The sequence below is a fragment of the Aplysia californica genome, unplaced genomic scaffold (assembly GCF_000002075.1).
Source record: "Aplysia californica isolate F4 #8 unplaced genomic scaffold, AplCal3.0 scaffold00133, whole genome shotgun sequence".
Classification (NCBI taxonomy): domain Eukaryota; kingdom Metazoa; phylum Mollusca; class Gastropoda; order Aplysiida; family Aplysiidae; genus Aplysia; species Aplysia californica.
The window spans coordinates 343,693-366,256 of NW_004797403.1; the positions used below are offsets into that span (position 1 = coordinate 343,693).

Here is a 22,564-nt window from a genome sequence, read left to right on the forward strand (position 1 = left end):
ATAAAAGTCAATTTTTCTCAAAACAAGGAATTTAGACATCAGTTAACTCTAGCTCTCAGCCCATAGTCTACTCAGCTTCACCATATAGAAACCTGGTGAAATCCCAGCTCTTTTCGTATTTTAACAGGTAGCAAAAAAATTAGGGTTAAACCTGCTCTAATGGCTGACTGCATAAAACAATTACCTGTACAAGCGGTCATTTCCCATTTCCTTTTTTTGCCTATTTTTTGACATTATAATTACACTTTGTAAGATGTCCATTTTTCTCCTCGACAATGCGTGACCAACTTAAAACATTTTGACAGCATTTACCTGTCCCTGCGGTTTTACGCCAAAAAAAATCTGAAATTATGCTAACTGAGCCCAAAAATGAATAATTTTGCGATTCTGTTAATTTTAACAAAGAATAATAAAGGAAAATAATCAGAAATTATGAAAAAAATTACCAAATTTTGCTAAATTATGCAGGGTGCATAAAACCGCGGGGACAGAAAATTTTCTTTTTCCCACTATTGCTCTGCTACGAACCTGGACACACAAGTATAATAGCTGCCGTCCTGGGCACAGCTACAACTGAAGTCACAGCCATCAAACCATGTCGCTCCAGCCGGGTAGGGCTGACCCTTGTAGTTACAAATACCTGAAAAAATAAAAAATAATTTCAACTCTTAGAATACGAAGGCCATTCCTCCTTTGTCAGCAGCCAATTTTGAAAGCCAAGTTTTCAGCGCTACAAATGTCCCTATAACTGCATTTTTCTTTAGCCTTTTAGCATCAAATAAACACCATACTTGAGGAGTAGAAATGAATGATCTCATCAGTATATGTACAGTTTGATTACAGAAAAGATGGAATTGCTGGGGTTTTGTAGATTTTTGTTATGATTGTGAACAAGCTAATAATGCTGTGAACCAGCCGAACATGTACTAAGAATTAAACATCATGTGATCACTACTGCTGCCACTAAAAGTGTAGGGAAAGTATGCTCCTGTTGAGGAAAAAAAAAAGGGAACAGCTTAACCCTATCTGTACACCCTGGGGTCATTTTGTACCCCCAGGGTTGTATTCTTTAATTTTTGAATACTTCTAGTACAAAAATCTCTTTGAAACTTTCTGTATTTCTAAAAAAATCATTTTGGCAGACTGCTATGCAAAGCGTACAGATCGGATTAATGAGTAAATTTTCTCTTTGGAAAGTGGTGGTACAGAGTTCCCCACGTCGTATGGATATGATAGTAAAACACCACGTACGGGCAGGGTTAAGTGGTGGCACAGAGTTCCCCACGTCGTATGGATACGATAGTAAAACACCACGTACGGATAGGGTTAAGTGGTGGCACAGAGTTTCCCACATCATATGGATACGATAGTAAAACACCACGTACTGATAGGGTTAAGGTGCTGAGGTCCAAGAATTTAAAATTTTCACCTAGTGGGAAAGCATCTTCCTAGACAGCAAGCTCTTGTGAATATTTCCAACTACTCAGCCGGCAAAAAAAATTCCAGTAAAGTTGTACCATAATTCCCATTTGCCAGTTTGCTATAACTTTCCAGGAAGCTTACAATATTTTGGAATGTTATATCATGATCTGCAAGGATGACAATACTTGTATTGCTCATTGAGCCTACTTTTGCGTCAGGATATATACAACATTGATGCATTCTGTTATTATCATTATGATGATTATTGTGAATGTTATTATGATTGTGATTATGATTGTTATGATTATGATTATGATTATTATTTTATCAGTATTATTATTGTTATTATCATTATTATTATTATTATTATTATTAATATCATTATATTATTATTATTATCATTATTATTATTATTATTATTAATATTTGTTATTACATGTAATAAACTCCCATTTCCATTTTTTTTTACATTACCAAGATTCCTTTCTTCTTTAACTCAATGAAAGAGAAAGAAAAAGACCCACCTTTGCCTGTCGTTGGATTGACATCTCTCTTAGCGCTGGAGCCACCTTTGGTCTGAACTGTTCCGATCGGGACTTCACCAGTCACGTTCTTCCCATTGACGGTACAAACAGGCTCTTTGCAACAGTTAGAGCCTTGAGGCAAGATCAGCTTACAGTACGACGGTAGCTCAGCATAAACTGGGCAGCTGGGGGAAAGAAAAACAAAACAATATAGGATTAACGAAGGTGGTCTCTCTCTCTTGCCCTTTTTAACTCCCAGTGGAGCAAAGCCCATGAAGCCTGTCCTGAGCATCCTTTTCTAGCTGTTTCCATGATGTCCCCGCTTTTTCAGTTTCCGCTTGTACCGCTCACCTCCATGTCATCTTTGGTCTTCCGTTCTTACGTTTTCCAACAAAGCTGGTAATGTAGCTGAAACGGCTGAGGTAAGAGTTCTGTTTCGGTAAATAAGTTGCACTGAAGTTAACTCTAGTCACCTAAGAGACCATACTGGCAGTTGACTGGGTCATGAAAGAAGCCACCAGAGGCAAGCGTAATGGAATACAGTGGATCACTTGGCAGCAGCTGGAAGACTTGGACTTCGCCACTGACCTTGCACTGCTCTCTCACACACATGCTCAGATGCAAGAAAAGACCAAAGAACTCAACAGCCTATCAAGGAGTGTTGGCCTACGTATACACCCGGGCAAGTCGAAAGTAGTGAAGCTAGGAAAAGTTTCAAGCCCTGCTGTGACAGTGGAAGACACTCCCCTGGAAGAAGTGGACTCCTTTACCTACTTTGGAAGTGTCATCGATGGTAAAGGTGGAACTGAGGCAGATGTTAAAGCAAGTTTTATTATAGGGGAGTAAGACATAACACTATGATACTGTGAGTAAGACATAACACTATGATACTGTGAGTAAGAAATAACACCATGATACTGTGAGTAAGAAATAACACTATGATACTGTGAGTAAGAAATAACACTATGATACTGTGAGTAAGAAATAACACTATGATACTGTGAGTAAGAAATAACACCATGACACTATGATACTGTGAGTAAAAAATGACACTATGATACTGTGAGTAAGAAATAACACTATGATACTGTGAGTAAGAAATAACACTATGATACTGTGAGTAAGAAATAACACTATGATACTGTGAGTAAGAAATAACACTATGATACTGTGAGTAAGAAATGACACTATGATACTGTGAGTAAGAAATGACACTATGATACTGTGAGTAAGAAATAACACTATGATACTGTGAGTAAGAAATGACACTATGATACTGTGAGTAAGAAATAACACTATGATACTGTGAGTAAGAAATGACACTATGATACTGTGAGTAAGAAATGACACTATGATACTGTGCATTCTAAGAGGCAACTAAAGGTACATATGTCTAGTCTCCTGAAAAGAGTCATTTAGGGGAGCTAGGGCCAACTACCACACCCTGTAAAAACTAGAAAAGTTATAGAAACACAAGCAAACAGATCTAATTTTTCCATCTTAGGTGACATACAAGCTTCTTCACTAGTAGAACTTATTGAGGATAGTGGACAAAGCCAAAAGGACTCTACTGACCCGAAACTCCCTCCATCGATGTATAGAAAGATAGAAAGACATGGGATAAAACCAAGAGGTTAGCCCATGACAGGGAAAGGTGGAAAGTGTTTGTTCGTGGCCTATAAGCTGATCCAGGGGGAGAAAGGCAAAGACAAAGATTTTTCTTTCAGTAGCTACCATAAAAACTGAAAACATCTTCAGCAATAAATGGTCACTTTAAAGTACACGCAAGCTAACCCAGATTTTGGGGGTTTCCAGAAATCTTCACCTACGCCTAAAGTGGGCATTGCCCTACCTGTAGGAGAAGTTCTGATTTCATTGGAGTGTATATTTGTCAGGCTATAGTGAAAACTCTCCTCGTTTTTTAATTAGCTGAACAAGGAGCAAAAACTTTACCTGCGATTTTCTCAAAACAGCATTTTTAGGGATAGCCCCCTTGCGCTTAAAAGGGACCAAATCTCGACTTACATATTGTGACAAGAATAAACGTTGGTGATGGAGAGACATGTACATCTCATGGAGCAGTCTTTGGCATCAGTCCAAGCGTCTCTGGCATTGTAGAACTTGCCGTCATAAACGCAAACATCTGTTGGGAAAATACATTTGGGTATAACCACCATACCTTCTCCCTTACAAAAGAAATAATATAATACAGGATAAAATCGACATAAAAATGTCAAGATGGAGTAAAAACCAGTTAAAAAAAGGTAACGGAAACTTCCACATAAAAGCATTAATTTAGCATGGGACAATACAGCATCGCAATTCTATTATTTTTTAAATAAGCCTACAGATTCCATAATAAGGGCAGATATTTTATAAAATTTGCAAGCAGGAAATGGGTTTGCTATAGTAAAAATTAAACTAAAACCAAAACTGAAATACTTTACAAAATGTTAACACTTTGCAGTCACTTGGCGCAATAATGTGCAGGTGAAAATTATCCATTCCTATCACCTGGCGCACTACTGTGCCAGGCCCAAGAAGTGCCTTGCAGTCGCTCTCCTGGCTGGGTGACCAGATGGGGTAGTTTGTACTGCTGGCTGTGTGACTGCAAAGTGTTTAAGAGGCAAAATTGTCACATTCTTTGTTTTTAATCCAATACATGGCTCGGCAAGACAGGTTTGAAATGTTCTTTTAGAAACTAAAATTCACTAAGATTGACGTATTATGAATAACTTGCTCCTCATAAAACACCCACACTATCTTGGAAGGTGTTGGTCAGTGTTAACTCCAGGGATGCCACTTAACTTTTTTATAAATAGCTGAAAATCCACGTGCAATGGTCTCGCTAAAATATGAAATCAATTTGAAACCCAAAAGATGCTGAGATTAGCGCAAATGTTCCGTGTTTTTTCTCTCCATGTTATTTGAACTTATGGCGAAATCTTCATTTTTTCGTTATTTGAACATTTGGTGCAAGTTGTTGCATGTGTGGGGGTTTTTTTGGGTTTTTTTTTTCCAACTATAGATTCTATCTCGATCTCAATAACAGAATAGCGGATCAGGATCAAAATACCGGAAACACCGGAAAGAAGCAGAAAAGTGGCATCCCTGTAACTCTTTAACCATGTCTGAACGGTGGCAGCGTCCGGTAGTGGAGGTCCATAACCATGGCTGAACGGTACCAGCGTTAGATGCGAAGGTATTTAAGCTAAATGAATTCTACGTCTGGGTATTGCTTTATTGATCAGTTTGACACGAAACAAGCGGTTTTAAAAATGTAATATGTCGGGCCGCATTTCCACACAAAGACGAGAGAATTACGTGGAAATGTGATTTTAAATTGCATGGTTAAAGAGTTAATTTACAATAGGCGAACACTTTTCCCACCCGCAGCGCGTCTAGACATCTGGTTCTTGGCTGAATGTGCTTCCCTCCCCTGCCCTCACCCACTAACTGGGCTTTTTCCAGCAAGATTTTAGCAAGTCAAAAGCAAAGTCTGCTGGCAGCAGAGCATTGATGGGAATGGGAGATGGTTGTATTGGTGCAATTATGATAATAATAGTTAACAAATAGCATTTGCATAGCGTATATAACCCCTCAGCAGATTACCCCAGCTGACCCGAGATTGCCGAGAACACTCAGGAACATTCTCAGCTTCCCGGGAAGCATACAGTTAAAGCAGCTGATTAATCACTCAAAAACTAACAAACTGACAAGATCTTTCTCTTTTCTATAGTCGGGTACCCATTCCCATCTGGGTGAAGAGAAGAAAATTTGTGTAAAGTGCTCTTCCCAAACACACATTATTGGGCCTCTGATGACTGCAATCACACGCAGGAGAAGTTATAAAGATAGGCCTAAACAACTACCTTCTTCTCAACTCTTTGGGAAAGTTCTAGCATAGACCAGGGTGATGAAGTGTGCTATTAGCTCAGTTGGCATCACATTGGGCAAAGTGAGGATGACTTTGATTCAAATCACCAACGGGCTTTTTTGAGAGGAATCTCCACCTACTTGGCTTGTCCAGTCAGGGGTGAACATCAAATTTTGAAGTTCTGACTTAACCTATCCGTACGCCCTGGAGTAATTTTGTACCCCCGGGGTTGTATTCTTCACATTTTAGAATACTTCTAGTACGAAGATCTCTTTGAAACTTTCAGTATTTCTCATAAAAATCATTTTGACAGATTGTTGCTATGCAAAGCATACGGATCAGATTAAGAGTAAATTTCCTCTTTAGAAAGTGGGGGCACAGAGTTCCCCACGGCGTATGGATACAATAGTAAAACACAACGTACAGATAGGGTTAAATAACCCTAAAGTGTTGAAAGGGGCATCAAACCTATACAAATGTGGTACTGACTTGGGGGTGGGGTAGTGGTTGAAACTGTGGTGGTGGTTGTTGGGACGGTGGTTGTAGCCGTCGGTGGTGCAAAAGTTGTGGCAGGGGCTAAGGTGACTGGGGCTGGTGTCATTGTTGTAGTTGTGGTAGTTGTAGGTGTAGTAGGAGTAGGACTGGGTGGCACACACCTGTACAGCGAGAAGAATCACATACATCTGTATCAAGACAAAGGTAATACAGATCTGTATTGAAGGAAAGGAGCTTTGTTGCATAATAGATTGCCTAGATAACCTTTTGGCCTGGAATCAAAGCATTTCTTCCATAAATCAATCTCTATATATTTAACATCTAGAATCAAGTGAAAGAACCAATTCTAATCAAACACAAAATGTAACTAAGAGCATTATCATTGGAAATAACGTCAAGAACAACATTTTAAAAAATACAAATACTTTTGAAGTGCACACTGAAACAGTTAACATTCTTCCTGAAATAAGTTTCAGTACATTTTATATTCAAATGGTGTAATTCTTCTACCTCATACTAAAGACCTTTTCTTCTGCTGCAAGAGCTTCACCCTTGCTTTTGCCGTTTTTGCTTTAATTTCTCTATCCGTAAGATCAGTTTTAACACTGGAAGCGCGCAGGCCCTATATATTGGGTGTGAGCCGAGCGACCCTGGAAGCATGCAGGCCGTATCTATTTGGTCAACCTACTTCGATCGGGAAGTGCGCAGGCCGTATATAAAGGGCATAGACGCTGACCTTTTTTAGTTCAGCATTCCTTGGAAAATGATGAAGTAAATTACAGGTCAAAGTTATAAATAGTGACCAATGACTTTGCAAGTTATCTTGACCTAGTAGAGCGCCTCTTGGCCCAGATATTGATTGATAAAGTGGTGCTGTCAAGCTGAGCGACAACACGCGATGTGTCATCACTTGTTCCGTTGTGCTAATGTACTAATTGTTGAATTCATTGCGTTTTGCCCTTTGTATTTCTTTTATAGCTTATCATTTTTGAATTGCTCATTCTATCAGCTGTGAAAAAAACATATGGTTTAATATGCTGTTTATCATCTGTGTTGAGCCATAAATGCTCATTTTTCAGTAGCAGGTATAAATCTCTATTATCTCAGCTGATATCCCCTCGCCTAACCACCATGTCTACAACTGATCGACCGTGGCATTTTGAGCGGGTTACTTCCGATGGAAATCTGAAGTGCATCAAAGTTAAGAAGAAAAAAAAACTGTTCACGTGTTCAAAGTCTAGCGTAACATTTAGGCTTCCCAAAACTATCAGAGAAGCAGAAAATCTAGAAATTTTAAAGAAAAAACTAAAAGCAGTTCTATTTTCATCTCTATTAGACAGAATCCATCCAAGCTGTAGATCATCGTGAATTTGTATTTTCGTATGTATGTATGTGTGCATATGTGTATGTATGCCTGTGTGGGTGCATGCGCGCATGAGTATATGTGTGCACGCGTATGGAATACTATGTGCCTATAAAATTGATTTGTAATTCCATAATATGTTTCATGTTAAGCACATAGAGCATTGCATAAGTGCTATATAAATGCAATCCATTATTATAATCATTATTATTATCATTCATTATCATCATTGCCTCTCTCACCCTGGATCAGGATATAGGCCACGAACAAACACTTTCCACCTTTCCCTATCCTGGGCTAGTCGCTTGATGTCACTCCACGTCTTCCCACTTTTCTGTACATCCATTTCTGTATTATTATTATTATTATTGCTGAATAAAGCTCAGTACCTTGGAATAACACAGCAGCTGTCATTCGGGTCAGTCTCCATTGTGCAGAATGACGGCAAGGTGTCATATCTGGGACATCTGTAACCAAGAACATCATCTGGAAATTATCTCAACCTCTCCATGATTATTTCTAATTAGTCAAAAAATGTTGGAAACCCAAGATGCCAACTGACAAACAAGGAAAAAAAATCCCATGAACCCTATGGAAATGTGCACACAGGGAGTCAAAATTTATGGATTATATCATCTACTACATCTTGAATCAAGACTATTTTTATTTAGAATTTGATAAGATGAGTATAACATATGATTATTAGCCCTAAGTCATTATGCAAAATGCAAGACAATTTCAGCAATTTGGACTGTTGGATTTATCCATCAAATTGGCACTTCCGTGGAAACTTATTTTGTAAAGAGGAACTTACATAGAGTAAAATAAAATAAAATGTTTTCATTACTATTGCAAAATAACTGTGCAAAACTTAAACCCTTCAAAAAAGAAAAATATAAACGAAGTAAAGATTGGGGAATAAAACAACTACAAATGAAAAAAAAATATGTTAAAGTTATAATGGCCTTAACTCTTTATCTCTGTTGGGGGTAAACCCCCTGCACCGGAGCCCTCTTTTGGTAGAAAATCTGAAAGTGACATACATGTCACTAAATTGGTCATAAAATCAAAACTAATGAACCGATCTTGATAATTCTCTTTGCAAAATGCACTGACCCAATTTTCTTTAAATAAAGAAACTAGATGCCACATCAGTGGCTGAGACACCCATTTGGAGTCCTCTACCAACAAGTTGTCTTTTCCTCCATCTCACTGAACTCATTCCCCACAGATAACCTACTGAATTGTAGCACAGAGAAGGAAAGCCAGTACTGCCGTAAGCTGACAAAACGCCTTTTTTTCATATTGGCAACAAAATTTTGTATTTGCTTGATCGGAAGTTTGATCAGTTATCCTACTTGAGTGAAAAAATCAAAGTGAAAGCGTTTTTTAAATTGGTCGTTTTTAAGGACAAGAGGGCTAACCCAGATTTCGAGGGTTTCCAGAAATCTTGTCCTATACCAAAAGTGGGCTTTGCCCTACCTATAGGAGAAGTTTGGTTTCATTTGTGTGTATTTTTGTTTGGTTACAGAGAAAGCTCTCCTTGTCTTTAAAGAAACTGAAAAAATTTTTCCTTCGTTTTCTCAAAACAGCATTTTTAGGGATAGCCCTCTTGTGCTTAGGGCGACCAAATAGTTACGCTGACAAAAAACCTGTTTCTCTAAAATGCTGTGAATAAAAGAAACGCATAATTTTGTCAGCAATTTATGAATGAGTAATCCCCACCTCTCGACACATCTGTAGCGGCCTCTGAGAGCATCCACACAAGAGCACCTGTACTGACAGCCGTCCTCAAAAGTATCACCTTGTTTATAGAAGGTTCCCTTGTACAAACAGGAATCTGAGGAAGAAGTTCAGCTTTAAAAAGAGTCTTATGGCACTTGCAAAGCAAATACGCCGTATGAGTGCTGAAGATTAAAGGTGTTTCTAGAGAGTAACATACAAAGAAAAGAAGGAGCAGAGATAAGGACCACAGATTTCTGATAGAAAAGAAGAGGAGAAAACCACATCACCCCTAACCACCTACTGTGCAGACGAAGACATGAATATTTTGCTTCAAGTAGACTGTAGAAAAATAGATAGGGATTATAATACAACAATTGTGTATCCAACGAGTGAAAAGAGTTGGTACAAGTGGGCTCAAAAGTAGGGCACAGCAAAGCATGCAGTGACTAAAGACATGGCACAATTTGAAATTAATTATGTTACAAGCGATTGTACTCATGTTACAGAAAAACAAAGTATCCGTTGAGGATCAATAACACTGCATATGGTCGCTTTCAAGCATTAGTGGGCTATCCCGCAAAACGCTGTTTTGAGAAAATTGAAGGTAAAGTTTTTGCCGCTGGTTCAGTTTCTTTAAAAAACAAGGAGAGTTTTCTCTGTAACCAAACAAATATACACACCAATGAAACCAAACTTCTCCTATAGGTAGGGCAAGGCCCACTTTTGGTGTAGGTCAAGATTTCTGGACACTCCCAAAACCTGGCTTAGCCCGCTTGTCCTTAAAAGCGACCATATACATGTAGAGTATCAGAGAACCCACCGGTGTATCCACTGAGTGACGGGCTGTTGCCACCCAGCTGGACCTGTGGGGAACCCCCTTGTCCGGTGAACGTCCTGGGAGGCTGCGGCTGCACGACGTAGACGTTGGGGCGTGTGGGAGGCACCAGGGTGCTGCCGTTGGAGGCTGTGGGCACAGGGCCAGGGTTTGGGTTTGGTGTGGGAACCTGTAAAAAAGAACTAATACGTGAAAATCTTATGAGGGCCAGGGTTCGGGTTTGGTGTTGGATCCTGGAAAAAAGAACCAAGTGAAAATCTTATCATGATGACGGAAAACACTACAAGTGGGGCATGCTGACAAAATGAGTTACTTCTCACAATGCAGGAATAAAAACATCTGCTGAAAATCGACCCTCAGGTCAAATTTGTAGATTTTCCATTAATGCTATTTTCTGCGTGTCTATTTATTATTTCTATCTTATAAATCATACAAAAGTGTTAAACTTTGTGTCCTATAACCTTTACAAAAAGAAACCAGTATTATTCAATGTAAAAACCTCATGCCTGCTGAAAGCAGTTTTTTGGGGGTCATTTATTATTACCAATTTCTTTATTATCAAGCAAGACCTTACAATGCATTAATGGATCGGGAGCCTGATTTCATAAGCTTCAAAACAAAGCAGATGTACAGATCTGATTTATATTATTGAAATCCCAATCTTCACAAATTGAGAATGTTGGTAACCTGACACTGTTTGTTTAGACGCTTCATATCCCTTCCAATTCTTGTGAAAGGTTCTCTCTCGCAGCAAGGAGCTAAAAAGTTAGAGGGAAAGAAACTTTTAAAAAGACTCAACGTTCAAACCCCATTCATAAATCAAACCCATGATCATACGTTTACAAGCTCGACATGTTAACCACTTAACTACTAAAGAAAGGCTAAAAACTCACGGGACACTTAGGCTCCTGGCAGCAAGAATCCTTAGGGTCTGTCACCATCACACACTCCTTGGATACATTGATGTAAGTTGGGCATCTGACAACACAAAAAGGTTAGTGTGTGAAATCAATCCACAGCAGTCTGTGATTAACCCTAGATTTGATCAGGAAATCAAGTGAAGCAGTCCCATGCTGTCCTTAAGGAAAGGTGCTACTTTTAAGACCTATCTTGATAACCATGAACCCTCAGGTTAATCTTTTTTACATGGAGGTATATCAGGAAAATATATCTCAAACCCAACATTTCGTTTTAGAAAAAAAATCATAAACCTAACAGCACTTCAAAAAAAAAAATTGCTACGAATTGAATTCAACTTTGGTATATCAATTTGTCATGACGCAGTGGAATAATGCACTTGTCAATTTTTGGGCATACAGGGTTATTGGTATATCATCTTAAGGCCTGTTCATTTGCCTTGCTTTTGGTGAAAAAAATATCCATCTTTGTTGAACAGATGTCAAAATATTTGCAATTTAAAGATGTGAGGGTCGCCTTGTTTCAGAGGTAAAATTAGCGAGAAAACGGCCACCAAAGTTTGGTAATTGACATAACTTGAGAGTCTTGGAAACTGAATATTTTTTGTGTCTTTGATCAATGTTTTCCAGAAAAATCCACACAGAAATGTGTTTTTAAATGGATATAAAAGGTGTTGAGCGAAAAAAAGAAAATTGTAAAAAAATTGCCCAACGGCCAGAAAAATGCCAATTTCTTTGATTTCATTATTTTGACGGGCACCTGATTTCACCATGCTGCCTCACATATACTCATTACAAAACTTCACTGCATAGATTTTGAATATCTTGAATAGAAAATAAGTTATAGATGGACAACTTATACCTACCACTTGTAACTCACTTATAAATATATCTATACATCTGTCAGTCTACAAAGTTAGCTTATTATGTGAACAATGAAACCTGAAAATATTACTGGAATCAGAAAATAAAAGAGTTGATCCGAAAAAGCTATTAAACAATGAAGTTTTGACACATTTTGTTAAATAACTGACATAAATAGAACTACCCTTGTTGGTTAAAATAATTCTAAAAAATAAATAAACATTCTCCAAATTCTCCTGTACCTGTTTTTAGGCTCAGAAGTGGTTGAAGTTTCAGAATATGTTAAAAAAGCCCAGATACCATAATTTGACCCCAAATTGTCAATTTTAAACAAAATATCCAAAAAACCTTAAACATCACATGACGATTCAGGCAGAGAAATGAAGAAATAAGAGCAGCTATCGGCACTGAGTCCTGCCTGCATTACATAGAAAGACAAGAGGATAAAATGGTTTGGCCACCTGTTACACATGTCACCTGACCAGCCAGCCTCGAGAGCCTACAACACCAAGCACTAAGGCTATAAAGGAAGAGGAAGGCCACACAAAAGGTGGATCGAGGGTGTCAAGGAAATCCTAAGAAAACATAACATCACAACTGAAAGAGCTGCGGAGCTGGCCTACCATAGAAAACTGCATCTCCCCTCGACGCTTAACAGCAACAGAGGATGAAAAAGTAAAAAAAGTAGAAAAAGTAAAGTAAGTACCCAACAATTTATGTGTGTTTGCATTGGTGGTAACAGGGAAGAGGTCGGGGAGCTTAAAAACAAATCTCCAAGATGTGCAAAGAGTGAATGTTCTGTAAAGTGGTGTCGGTGGCCTAGCGGTTAGGCTCTCGGACTCGCAACCGTAAGGTCGTGGGTTCGAATCCCGTCAAGTGTCCGACGTTGTGTCCTTGGGAAAGGCACTTTACACGAATTTTCCTCACTTCACCCAGGTGGGAATGGGTACCCGGCTACAGACAGCGAAAGATCTTGTCAGTTTGTTAGTGTTTGAGCGCTTAATCGGCTGCTCGCACTGTATGCTTCCCAGGAAGCTGAGAATGTTTCGGAGTGTTCTATGGTCTGCTGGGGTAATAATATAGTGTAAAGCGCATAGAGCCTGCTGCTGAGTGGGGATATGCGCTATACAAATGCTATCTATTATTATTATTATTATTAAAGAAGTAAAAGCAAACAAGAACGCTGCACTGAATATAAAGCTGGAAGATCTTCACATACTACTTTTTCCTCCAAGAAGTTACCTGTCAACACATTCGTAGAGTCCAGTGTTGGCGTTGACACATTCACAAGAGAGGCTGCACCCATCATTCCAGGTCTCATCTTGCTGGTAGAAAGATCCCTTGTACACACAGACGTCTGAGGAAATGTGGCAGGTGCCAAATGGTCACTTTTAATACTTTGCCGCCTCATCTCGCCGATTGGCGATGTTTACCACCCAGTTTCTTTGGATTTTCCCCAAAATATGATGGCAATAAAGTGTTAAGGACAAGTGGGCTAACTCAGATTTTGGGGGTTTCCAAAAATCTTGACCTACACTAAAAGTGGACATTGTCCTACCTATATGAGAAGTTTGGTTTCACTGGTGTGTATACTTGTTTGGAGAAAACTCTTCTTGTCTTTTAAAGAAACTGAACAGGGTGCAAAAACTTTACCTTCAATTCTCTCAAAACAGCATTTTTTGGGATAGCCCCCTTGTGCTTAAAAGCGACCAAATAAGCTGAGGTATGTACGACATCTGCCTTATGTTAAAGAGAAAAAAGTTTTGATATAGGGAATGTGTTTATGAGCAAAATGAAGAGAACGCTGGTTTTATTGTTTCTGTTTTAATAAGAGTTTTACGGCTCTTGCAAAACAATAAGGTCACATAAGTGCCAAAGATTAGAGATGTTGCAAGAGAATGATAAACACAAAAAAGAAGGAAGAGAGATAAAGTTGATAGACATTTGATAGGAAAAAAGAAGCAGACCACACTAGAGCACCCCCCCCCCCCCCCACCACCACCACCCACTGACTTCATTGTATTGGAGAATCCCGAAAAGGTGCTGAACAGGGCAAATAGGCAGACCCAATAGTAGAAGGCAGGAAACCCGATTGTGAATTAGGTTGTTAATATTTAATGTAGATGAATATTTTCATGAAGAAGGAAATATTAATTATATGATTGCCGTTAAAAATAAGGCTAAAGGAGATAGTTGTGGATTTAACAACAGACTACTCCGCTGTCATCAGTATTCCAAGAAAACCATGTCAGCAAGGAAAATAGTTTTCTCAAGTACCAAAAAGTACTACTCTTAACACAGTTATATAACATTTCAACAGGGAAAATGGCCTCAAGCAACTTATGATTTTGTCTTTAATTGTGTTTAATCTATTTGAAAGACTGATTCATTAGTCTGACTTAAGGAAAGCTCTCCAACATAAAAAGAGCTTTTGAAAGCTCAAAAAAGGCTCAAAAGTAACAAGTGAATTATGGATATGTTAAAACACATAACACATTATACACACAAGACAACCACAACCAATTTACATGATATAAAAGAATGATAAAACATTGACCCCTGACCTCTGACATCGCTGTACCCAGTGGTGACCCCAGTGATGTTGATAGGAGCCTGGCCTGGCACAGCGGTGGGAATTCCATTGGGGAACGGCGTGGGGTTCACAAAGTCACAATAGGGCAGCTCACAGCATGGGTTGGCCGGATCCTTCAGCAGGACACACTGGCTGGGCAGAGCATACTTCCGAGGACATCTGAGGACAACCCGTGACATCACATGCCATGAATGATGGGCACACGCGCCTCTGACAATTCCATTTGACATTCACAAACTTAAACTGTTTGTTTTCTTTGACATTGCTGAGATTTGTTTAGACCCTTTCTTTTGTGATTTTCGATTTTGAGGGTGGGTCCTTTTTGAGCGCTGGGAATTAAGCATTTCGGTTTCGATTGTGATGAAATTTCTTTGTCGCACTTATGGATTGATGAATTCAATGTATGACAAAGAAGGAGTAATTTGCTTAGCTGGTTTTTATTTTGCTTGCACTTTTGCAAGTGGTCCTTAACTTTTTGTGAAGACTGTATTAATAAAATTTGGTATGATGTTAAAATAGTGGGATATGCCCACACAAAATAACCACTCTAAGGAAAGAAATAAAAAGGCAGACATTTCCTTTTACATCACCTATTTTGAAAATGTACAACTGAGCAAAGCTGACAAAGATTGACTGCTCAAGTCATCAATTTTACATTTTAAAACGTTTATTACATATGTATAACTTGGGGATAATTAATTGTCTCATAGACAGTCATCTGACCTTTGACATCTTTACAATTCAATGTGGTCACACAATAGGACACTGAATATTTGCCCAAATATGAAATCTCATTATATTCTCATCATTAATTCTGTAGTCTTATCAGCTGCTATTGGGGCATCACAGATGACTTTCCTCTAATCTCATTCAACAGCACTTGCTCATAACCTCATGTAATCCTGACATGTCCACTTTGATATATGAAGATTAGTAGTTAATGAATACATCCAAAAGTGGGAAGACATGGAGTGACATCAAGCGACTAGCCCAGGATAGGGAAAGATGGAAAGTGTTTGTTTGAGGCCTATATCCTGATCCAGGGTGAGAAAGGCAATGGTGATGATGATGATGAATACTTCCAAAGTTTTCTATTAAAATAAAGTGCAGCCTCCCATTTTGAACTTGAACTCAAATCCATGATCACGGAAAAGGTCACACAGTGATTGCTATGACGAGCACAGATGTGGCGAGCTATACTGTTTTTTACCAACATTTGTGAGGCAATGTGATGAAATCAGGTGCTCGTCAAAATAATGAAAGTCAAGAAAGTGGCATTTTCCCGCAAGTTTGAGAATTTTTATTGGATATTCGTTTTTTGGTTCAACTCCTTTCACGCCTTTTAAGAGAGCACATTTCTGATGGATTTTACTGAAAACCGTTGATTAAAGGCAGGAGAAATGTAAATTTTCAGACTATCAAACTAAAGAAGTAACTCAACTTTGGCGGCCATTAGCTTGCAATTTTACTTCTGAAACCTGATGACCTTCACCTCCTTCAATCACACATATCTCGACTTCTATTCAACATAGAAAGATATTTTCACCCAAAACAAGGAAAATGGACAGGCCTTAAGATGATACCATCAACTCCATCTGCCCAACTGCTGACAAAATGAGTTGCTTCTCAGATTCAAGCCTTATTGAAATAGATACATCACGCTTATTATAGGTGAAGTTTTTACAAGTTTAGAAATAAGAAATAATAAAAAGCATGTTATACTTAAGAATATGGCATCAATAGAAAATCTACAAATTTGACCCTAGTGTAGATTTTTGGCCAATATCTCCATTTGTAGATTGCGAGAAGTATTTCATTTTGTCAGCACGTCTCACTTTTGTACTTACTTTTCAGTACACTTATACTGGCCAGTGATGTCGTCCTCGCAAACACAGTCCCACTCACAGCCATCAGACCATTGGTCATTCTGCTTGTAGACCACTCCCTTGTAGAGACAGCCTGAGAATACAACATGAGAACGGTTCTTTTGAAGGGCTAACAATGGAGAGCACATTCTTCAGTAAAAAAAAAATAGTAGGGCCTACAGCATCAAGGCAGCTTTGGTCCAAGAAGTATGGGGGGAAAAAGGACGATAAAGAAAAAGAAGAGGAAGAGGAGGAGGAGGAGGAAGAGAGGGAGAAGAGGAAGAGGGAGAAGAAGAAGAAGAAGAAGAAGAAGAAGAAGAAGAAGAAGAAGAGGAAGAGGAAGAGGAAGAAGAAGAAGAAGAAGAAGAAGAGGAAGAGGAAGAGGAAGAGGAAGAGGAAGAAGAAGAAGAAGAAGAAGAAGAAGAAGAAGAAGAAGAAGAAGAAGAAGAGACAGCACAAATCCAGAGAAAGTCTCAACTAGAAAGTAGGCTCTATGAACTCAACGATGTATTACATCAAAGATCGTACATAACAGGACAGTTCACTGAACCAAAAAAGTTTCTGCGGAAGTCCATGCATTGGTTCAGATGGCGCTGCAGTCTTTGTTTTGAAGCTTTCTTTCGTTTTTCCAGAAGAAGAATAGGAATAGCGCAGTTTGTTAGTTTCACTTTTATTGTTTAAAACACAAGTAGGGGTCGCCGAATTTTAAGGACACTTTTTTAATTGGCTCAAAGAGAGAAGTGAACTATCTTGTTATGCACGATCTTTGATTCCTTCCAGTACCTAGGGCTGCAGTGGGTGGCAACTGTGTGGTGCCTGTGAAACCAACGGGAGTCACTTGAGGGGCGGGTGTCGGAACCTGAAGACATAAGTAAATAAATTGAGGACAAATGATTAGGCAGTTTGCTTGGGTCCATTAGGTTAACCATACCCGTACTTCGTGTTTTTCTATCGTATCCATACGGTGTGGGGAACTCTGTGCCACCACTTAACCCTATCCGTATGTCGTGTTTTACTATTGTATTCATATGACGTGGGGAACTCTGTGCCATCAAAGAGGAAATTTACTCTTACATCTGATCCGTACGCTTTTTTTTGTTTTTGTTTTTTTGGTAAGTGTTTTACGGCGCTCGCAACTGCATAAGGTCATATGAGCGTGCGGGACACACCTAATACTTTTAGTTGGTAGGAAATTTTTAATTTTGCCTTGGTGGCGGCCGAAGCCTACTCTTATCGATTTTAGACCACCAAGGGATCTTTAACGTGCGCATCTTGCACACGGGCCCTCCGAGATTTTTCGCCCTTGTGCGAGAAGGCTAGGTGTAGATCTTTCCTACCAGAAGATCAGGGGTGTGGCAGAAAGACAGCTGTAAGAAGGAGTCAATGAGTAGCAGTAGAAAGGCTGCAGAAAGAATCAGGAGCCCAGAGGAGGGGGCAAAGGAGGTGAGGGGGTGGGGGCAGAAAGAGGAGACGAAAGCTGACAACAGAATATTGCTAGAGAGCAGGAAAAGAGGTGAAAGGAGACAATTTTAGAGACGAAAATTTTTCGGTCGCTACCCGGATTCGAACCCGGGACCTTTGAATGAGAGGCCAACACCTTAACCTCTAGGCCACGAGAGCCTCCATCCGTACGCTTTGCATAGAAGTCTGTCAAAATAATTTTTTTCAGAAATGCTGAAAGTTTCAAAGAGATTTTCATACTAAAAGTATTCTAAAAAGTGAAGAATACAACCCCGGGGGTACAAAATGACCCCAGGGCATACAGATAGGGTTAAGTAGTAATGATGATTATTGCAGCTAACAGAAAATTTCAACAATAATAACAGTATTTTTAAAATAATTTTTTTTTTAAACAGTGAATATTTTATTATGTAAAGCTTGAAAAATCAGTTAAAAAAAACTTCAGACCCACCTTGCCTATGCCCACAACTTTTCCTGGAACTTGTGGAGGAATGATTGGCCCAGGTGTCGGGACCTGACCCTTAGGGACCAGCGGGCAGCTGGGAACGTTACAGCATGAGGGGTCAGCCGGGTCGGGAACCATCACACACTCAGGTGGCAGGGAGCTGTACGCTGTGCATCTTGGAGAGAAAACAAAGAGAGACAAGGGTCAACTAGTCCACAGCATGTGTGAGGCGTGCTGACAAAATGAGTTATATCTCGCAATCCGCAAATGGAGATATTGGCCAAAAATTGACACTAGTGTCAAATTTGTTGAATTTCTATTGATGCCATATTCTTAAGTATAACATGCTTTTTATTACTTCTCACTTCTAAACTGTAAAAACTTCACCTATAGTAAGTGTGTCAAATTTGTTGAATTTCTATTGATGCTATATTCTTTAACTATAACATGCCTTTTATTATTTCATACTTATAAATTGTAGAAAGTTCACCGGTGACCATGGCGTATCTATTTCCATCAGGCATGAATCAGAGAAGTAACTCATTTTGTCAGCACGCTTCACGTATTGTGTGTGGTCTGTTGATATCAATCTAATAGCTGATTAAACCCATTAGTTTTCACCCACATACAAAGCAGTCAGTTACTAGTTGTAACTGTCAAACACTGGGAGCCCAGGCGCAACCCTCCTGTACAATGTGGGTGGTTGGCGGGTGCTCTGGTGTGGTTTGCTCCTTCTTTCCTGGAAAAAAACTATCGTCTCTATCTCCCCTTCTTCTTTTTTTTATGTTTGTTACTCTCTTGTAACACCTCTAATCTTCGGCACTTATATGAACTTATTGTGTTGCGAGAGCTGTAAAACTCTTACTAAAACTAAACTCCTGTACAATGCACATCCTTAAATGCATAAATTTTCAATTTTGGAAGGGACCACAAAACGACTGAAACTGCTTACCTTCCTGACATGAATAGAAAAAAACCCAGGGTACAACCAAAAGTTTTTAAAATCCTACTTCACAAAAGGATAAAAAATGTAGCTGTGGCAGGCCTCACTAAGACACAAACCACTGCTACATAATTACAGACAATAGTCCTACTCTGCAATGAAGGGTCTGCCTAGCAGTTGAACCGAACAAAGAATTGAAAATGAAATTGGAATAAAAGAATTTTACCCGATTAAAGAAATAATGTTCTGTTAGATAAAATGCAACAGCATAGAAGAAAAAGTAATGGTTTACATTCTTTGTCACAAAAAAAAATTTAGCAACTCCTTCGTCCCTGATCTACAGAGTGAGTAATGACAATGACAATGACAATCTTTATTCATCTCGCAGGGAGAAATTTGTCTTGGTCGTTAACAATGGCAGTAGATGTTACAAAAGTTAGACCTAAAGGTGCACTCACGCAAACGCACAACATGACAGGACATAAGGCCAAGTAAATACATGTCTCAAGTGCTGGGACAACCCGCTCCGTAAAACATTCTCTCTCTCTCTTCTCTCTCTCTCTCTCTCTCTCTCTCTCTCTCTCTCTCTCTCTCTCTCTCTCTCTCTCTCTCTCTCTCTCTCTGAATGAATTTCTATATCTGTCTGTTTTTGCATTTTTAGAAATGTATCGTTTACTGCGGGTTGATAGCTGAAATTCAAATGTCAGTGAATGGCTATGGTTACATTGGAGTATGTAATTTTTCTTGTGATAGCAGACCTGCCAAGTACTCAGATAAAATTGGAGCTTTTTAATAAAAAGAAATTTTTTTAACCCATCAAAGTACCCAGATCAATAAATTTACATGAAATCCTTCTTTTTTTAAACAAAAACTTGAATTCTGTTTCCATCGGTTGTAAGCCAATTATCATAAATGATGTTTTAATGCACATTTCTAATTACACTTGTTTGCTAATTTTGCGCAACTTATCACACATTTTCTAATGTTTATTTATTTGCCATTGTTGGTTTGTTGTGTAATCTCAATCTACTTGGGTTCTCAGGAATCTGATTCCCTCCCCCTCCCCACCTACCCTCCCTTAAACTTATATTTTGGGGGGAGTTTTGAGGAAAACTCCTTTTTTTGGTTAATGAGTGGTTTGCCTGTGTGTAAAAATGACAATATGAGAGTTCAAATTCTGACCTTTCCTGGCAGCTGTAGTACTGGATTGTTGCATTATCGCATGAGCACTGCATGCGACAGCCATCGTACCAGCTTTGTCCTTGCAGGTACAGTTGACCCTTGTAGACACACACGTCTGAAAGAGGGAAACCATCGTATGACAATTTTAAAAAATATTTGACATCTTGTTCAACATCATTGAGATCATGTAGGTGGATAGCTGCTCAACTCTTTAAACCCCATCGGACACTGGGAGCGTCCAGTAGTAATAGCCCTGTTCCCCATTGGATGCAGGGGGCGTCCAGTACCAGTGACTACTGTTTTGTTTCATTTATTGCTAGTTTTCGCTCGTTTTTTAGAATTATTCCCGAACCAAGTTTTTTAGTAATGACTAAGCCTTTGTTTCCGCCATTTAGAAGTTTGGAGGCAAGCTTTTGGGGTTATAATGAGACATAGTGCACCAGGTTTTGTGACTGTAGAACTCCGGGAAATGGTGGAAAAAACTCAGGGTCTAAAGAGTTAAACAATGTCCATGGGGGCCAACATAGTGTGAGCGGGATTTTAAATCCAATACAGTCAAACCTGCTGTAACATTCATGTGTATAAGATGATCACCTGAACAAACAGCCACTTGCCATCACTGTGTAAGACAGCCACCTCACTCCTCAACAATGGGTGGCCGCCTTAGACAGTTTTGACTATATAAAAGCAACAAGGAACAAACAAAAAAGCGACCAATTACAAGTTTTGTGTTCTCACCTACTGCAGGTGGCTTCAGGGTGGCCGTTGGGGCAGGAGGTGTGGGCACAGACACACCCTGGCTGACAGGCAGTGTGGGCGCCACAATGGGGACAGTGACCGGCCCGGTGTTGCCTGTCGGACTGACCGGTGCCAGGGTCGGGGGGGCTGGCCCCTCGCAGATCAGAGCCTCACAGCAGAGGTCCTGAGGGTCGGGCTCAAGGTGGCATCCCTGCGGCACTGACGGGTAGCGCGAACACCTGCAGAAAAAGTCAAAGGGAATTGATAAGATAAGATAAGATAGATAATACTATATTATCCCAGAGGGAAATTTTTCTTGGCAGTACAGGACTGTAAAAACACACGCATGTATACATAAAAAATTTAAATTATATACTATCCTCATCAAAATTCAATGTGAAAAGAGAAGTAAAGCTGACAATATGTACATTCACATCAGATGCATCATTCACCAACATGCAGGAATTTAATTACAAGACCTTTGGAGTTATATAGATTCATACTCTGAGAGCAACACACATCTATGCTCATTCTGACAAAAGCCTTATGCTCTTTGTGATTTTTACAAAGAATTCACATATTTGCTGCTAAGGGTATCGCTTTACAGTGGCATTATTTCAGAACATCTCATGAGAGAGAGAGAGAGAGAGAGAGAGAGAGAGAGAGAAAGAGAGAGAGAGAGAGAGAGAGAGAGAGAGAGAGAGAGAGAGAGAGAGAGAGGGAGAGAAGAGACAAAGGAGAGAGGGGGAAGGGAAAGAGAGTGAGAAAGAGGAAGGGATGAGAGAAGAGGGAGAAACATTCACTGTCAAGTATTATCCTCAAAGTAATTATCTTTTTTCTCCTTCTTGTATACTCTAACCACTTTGCCAGAGCGACAAACCAACATGAATAAATCATATCAAGTGAACATTGAGCACAAAAACAAACGTGTCACGACGTGGTGGAATCAGGCGCTCGGCAATTTCTGGGCATGTGGAGTTATTGGTATAATCTGAAAGCTTATTTGTTTAACTTGTTTATTATTAAAAAAAACATCCGTCTATCTTGAATAGAAGTCGAAATATTTGCAATTGAAGGAGGTGGGGTAACATGGTTTTAGAGGTAAAATTATTGAGAAAATGGCCGCCAAAGTTTTGTAACTTCTATAGCTTGAGGTCCTTGAAAACTGAAAATTTGTGCCATTAATCAACGTTTTTCCGCAAAATTGACACAAAAATGGGTTTTTATATGGACATAAAAGGTGTTGAGCCTAAAACAAACATTTGATAAATGTTGCCAAACTGGAGGGAAAATGCCTGTGTCTTCGATTTCATTT

The 22,564-nt window shown here is 39.2% G+C and overlaps 1 protein-coding gene across 1 annotated transcript in view; it reads right to left on the reverse strand.

Annotated features, from left to right (window-relative positions):
- The window catches only part of LOC101854711, a 108,409-nt gene that overhangs the window by 7,461 nt on the left and 78,384 nt on the right, over positions 1–22,564 (reverse strand). Inside the window, exons 54-68 of the mRNA XM_013081484.2 lie at positions 21,250–21,488; positions 20,512–20,626; positions 18,393–18,561; positions 17,264–17,339; positions 16,463–16,574; positions 14,587–14,774; positions 13,265–13,379; positions 11,135–11,219; positions 10,227–10,410; positions 9,407–9,521; positions 8,071–8,148; positions 6,313–6,479; positions 3,972–4,089; positions 1,947–2,131; positions 529–640 (exon numbers count right to left, since the gene is read on the reverse strand). Coding sequence (XP_012936938.2) covers positions 529–640; positions 1,947–2,131; positions 3,972–4,089; positions 6,313–6,479; positions 8,071–8,148; positions 9,407–9,521; positions 10,227–10,410; positions 11,135–11,219; positions 13,265–13,379; positions 14,587–14,774; positions 16,463–16,574; positions 17,264–17,339; positions 18,393–18,561; positions 20,512–20,626; positions 21,250–21,488 — 2,058 coding nt within the window. The remainder of the gene's footprint in view (positions 1–528; positions 641–1,946; positions 2,132–3,971; positions 4,090–6,312; positions 6,480–8,070; positions 8,149–9,406; positions 9,522–10,226; positions 10,411–11,134; positions 11,220–13,264; positions 13,380–14,586; positions 14,775–16,462; positions 16,575–17,263; positions 17,340–18,392; positions 18,562–20,511; positions 20,627–21,249; positions 21,489–22,564) is intronic.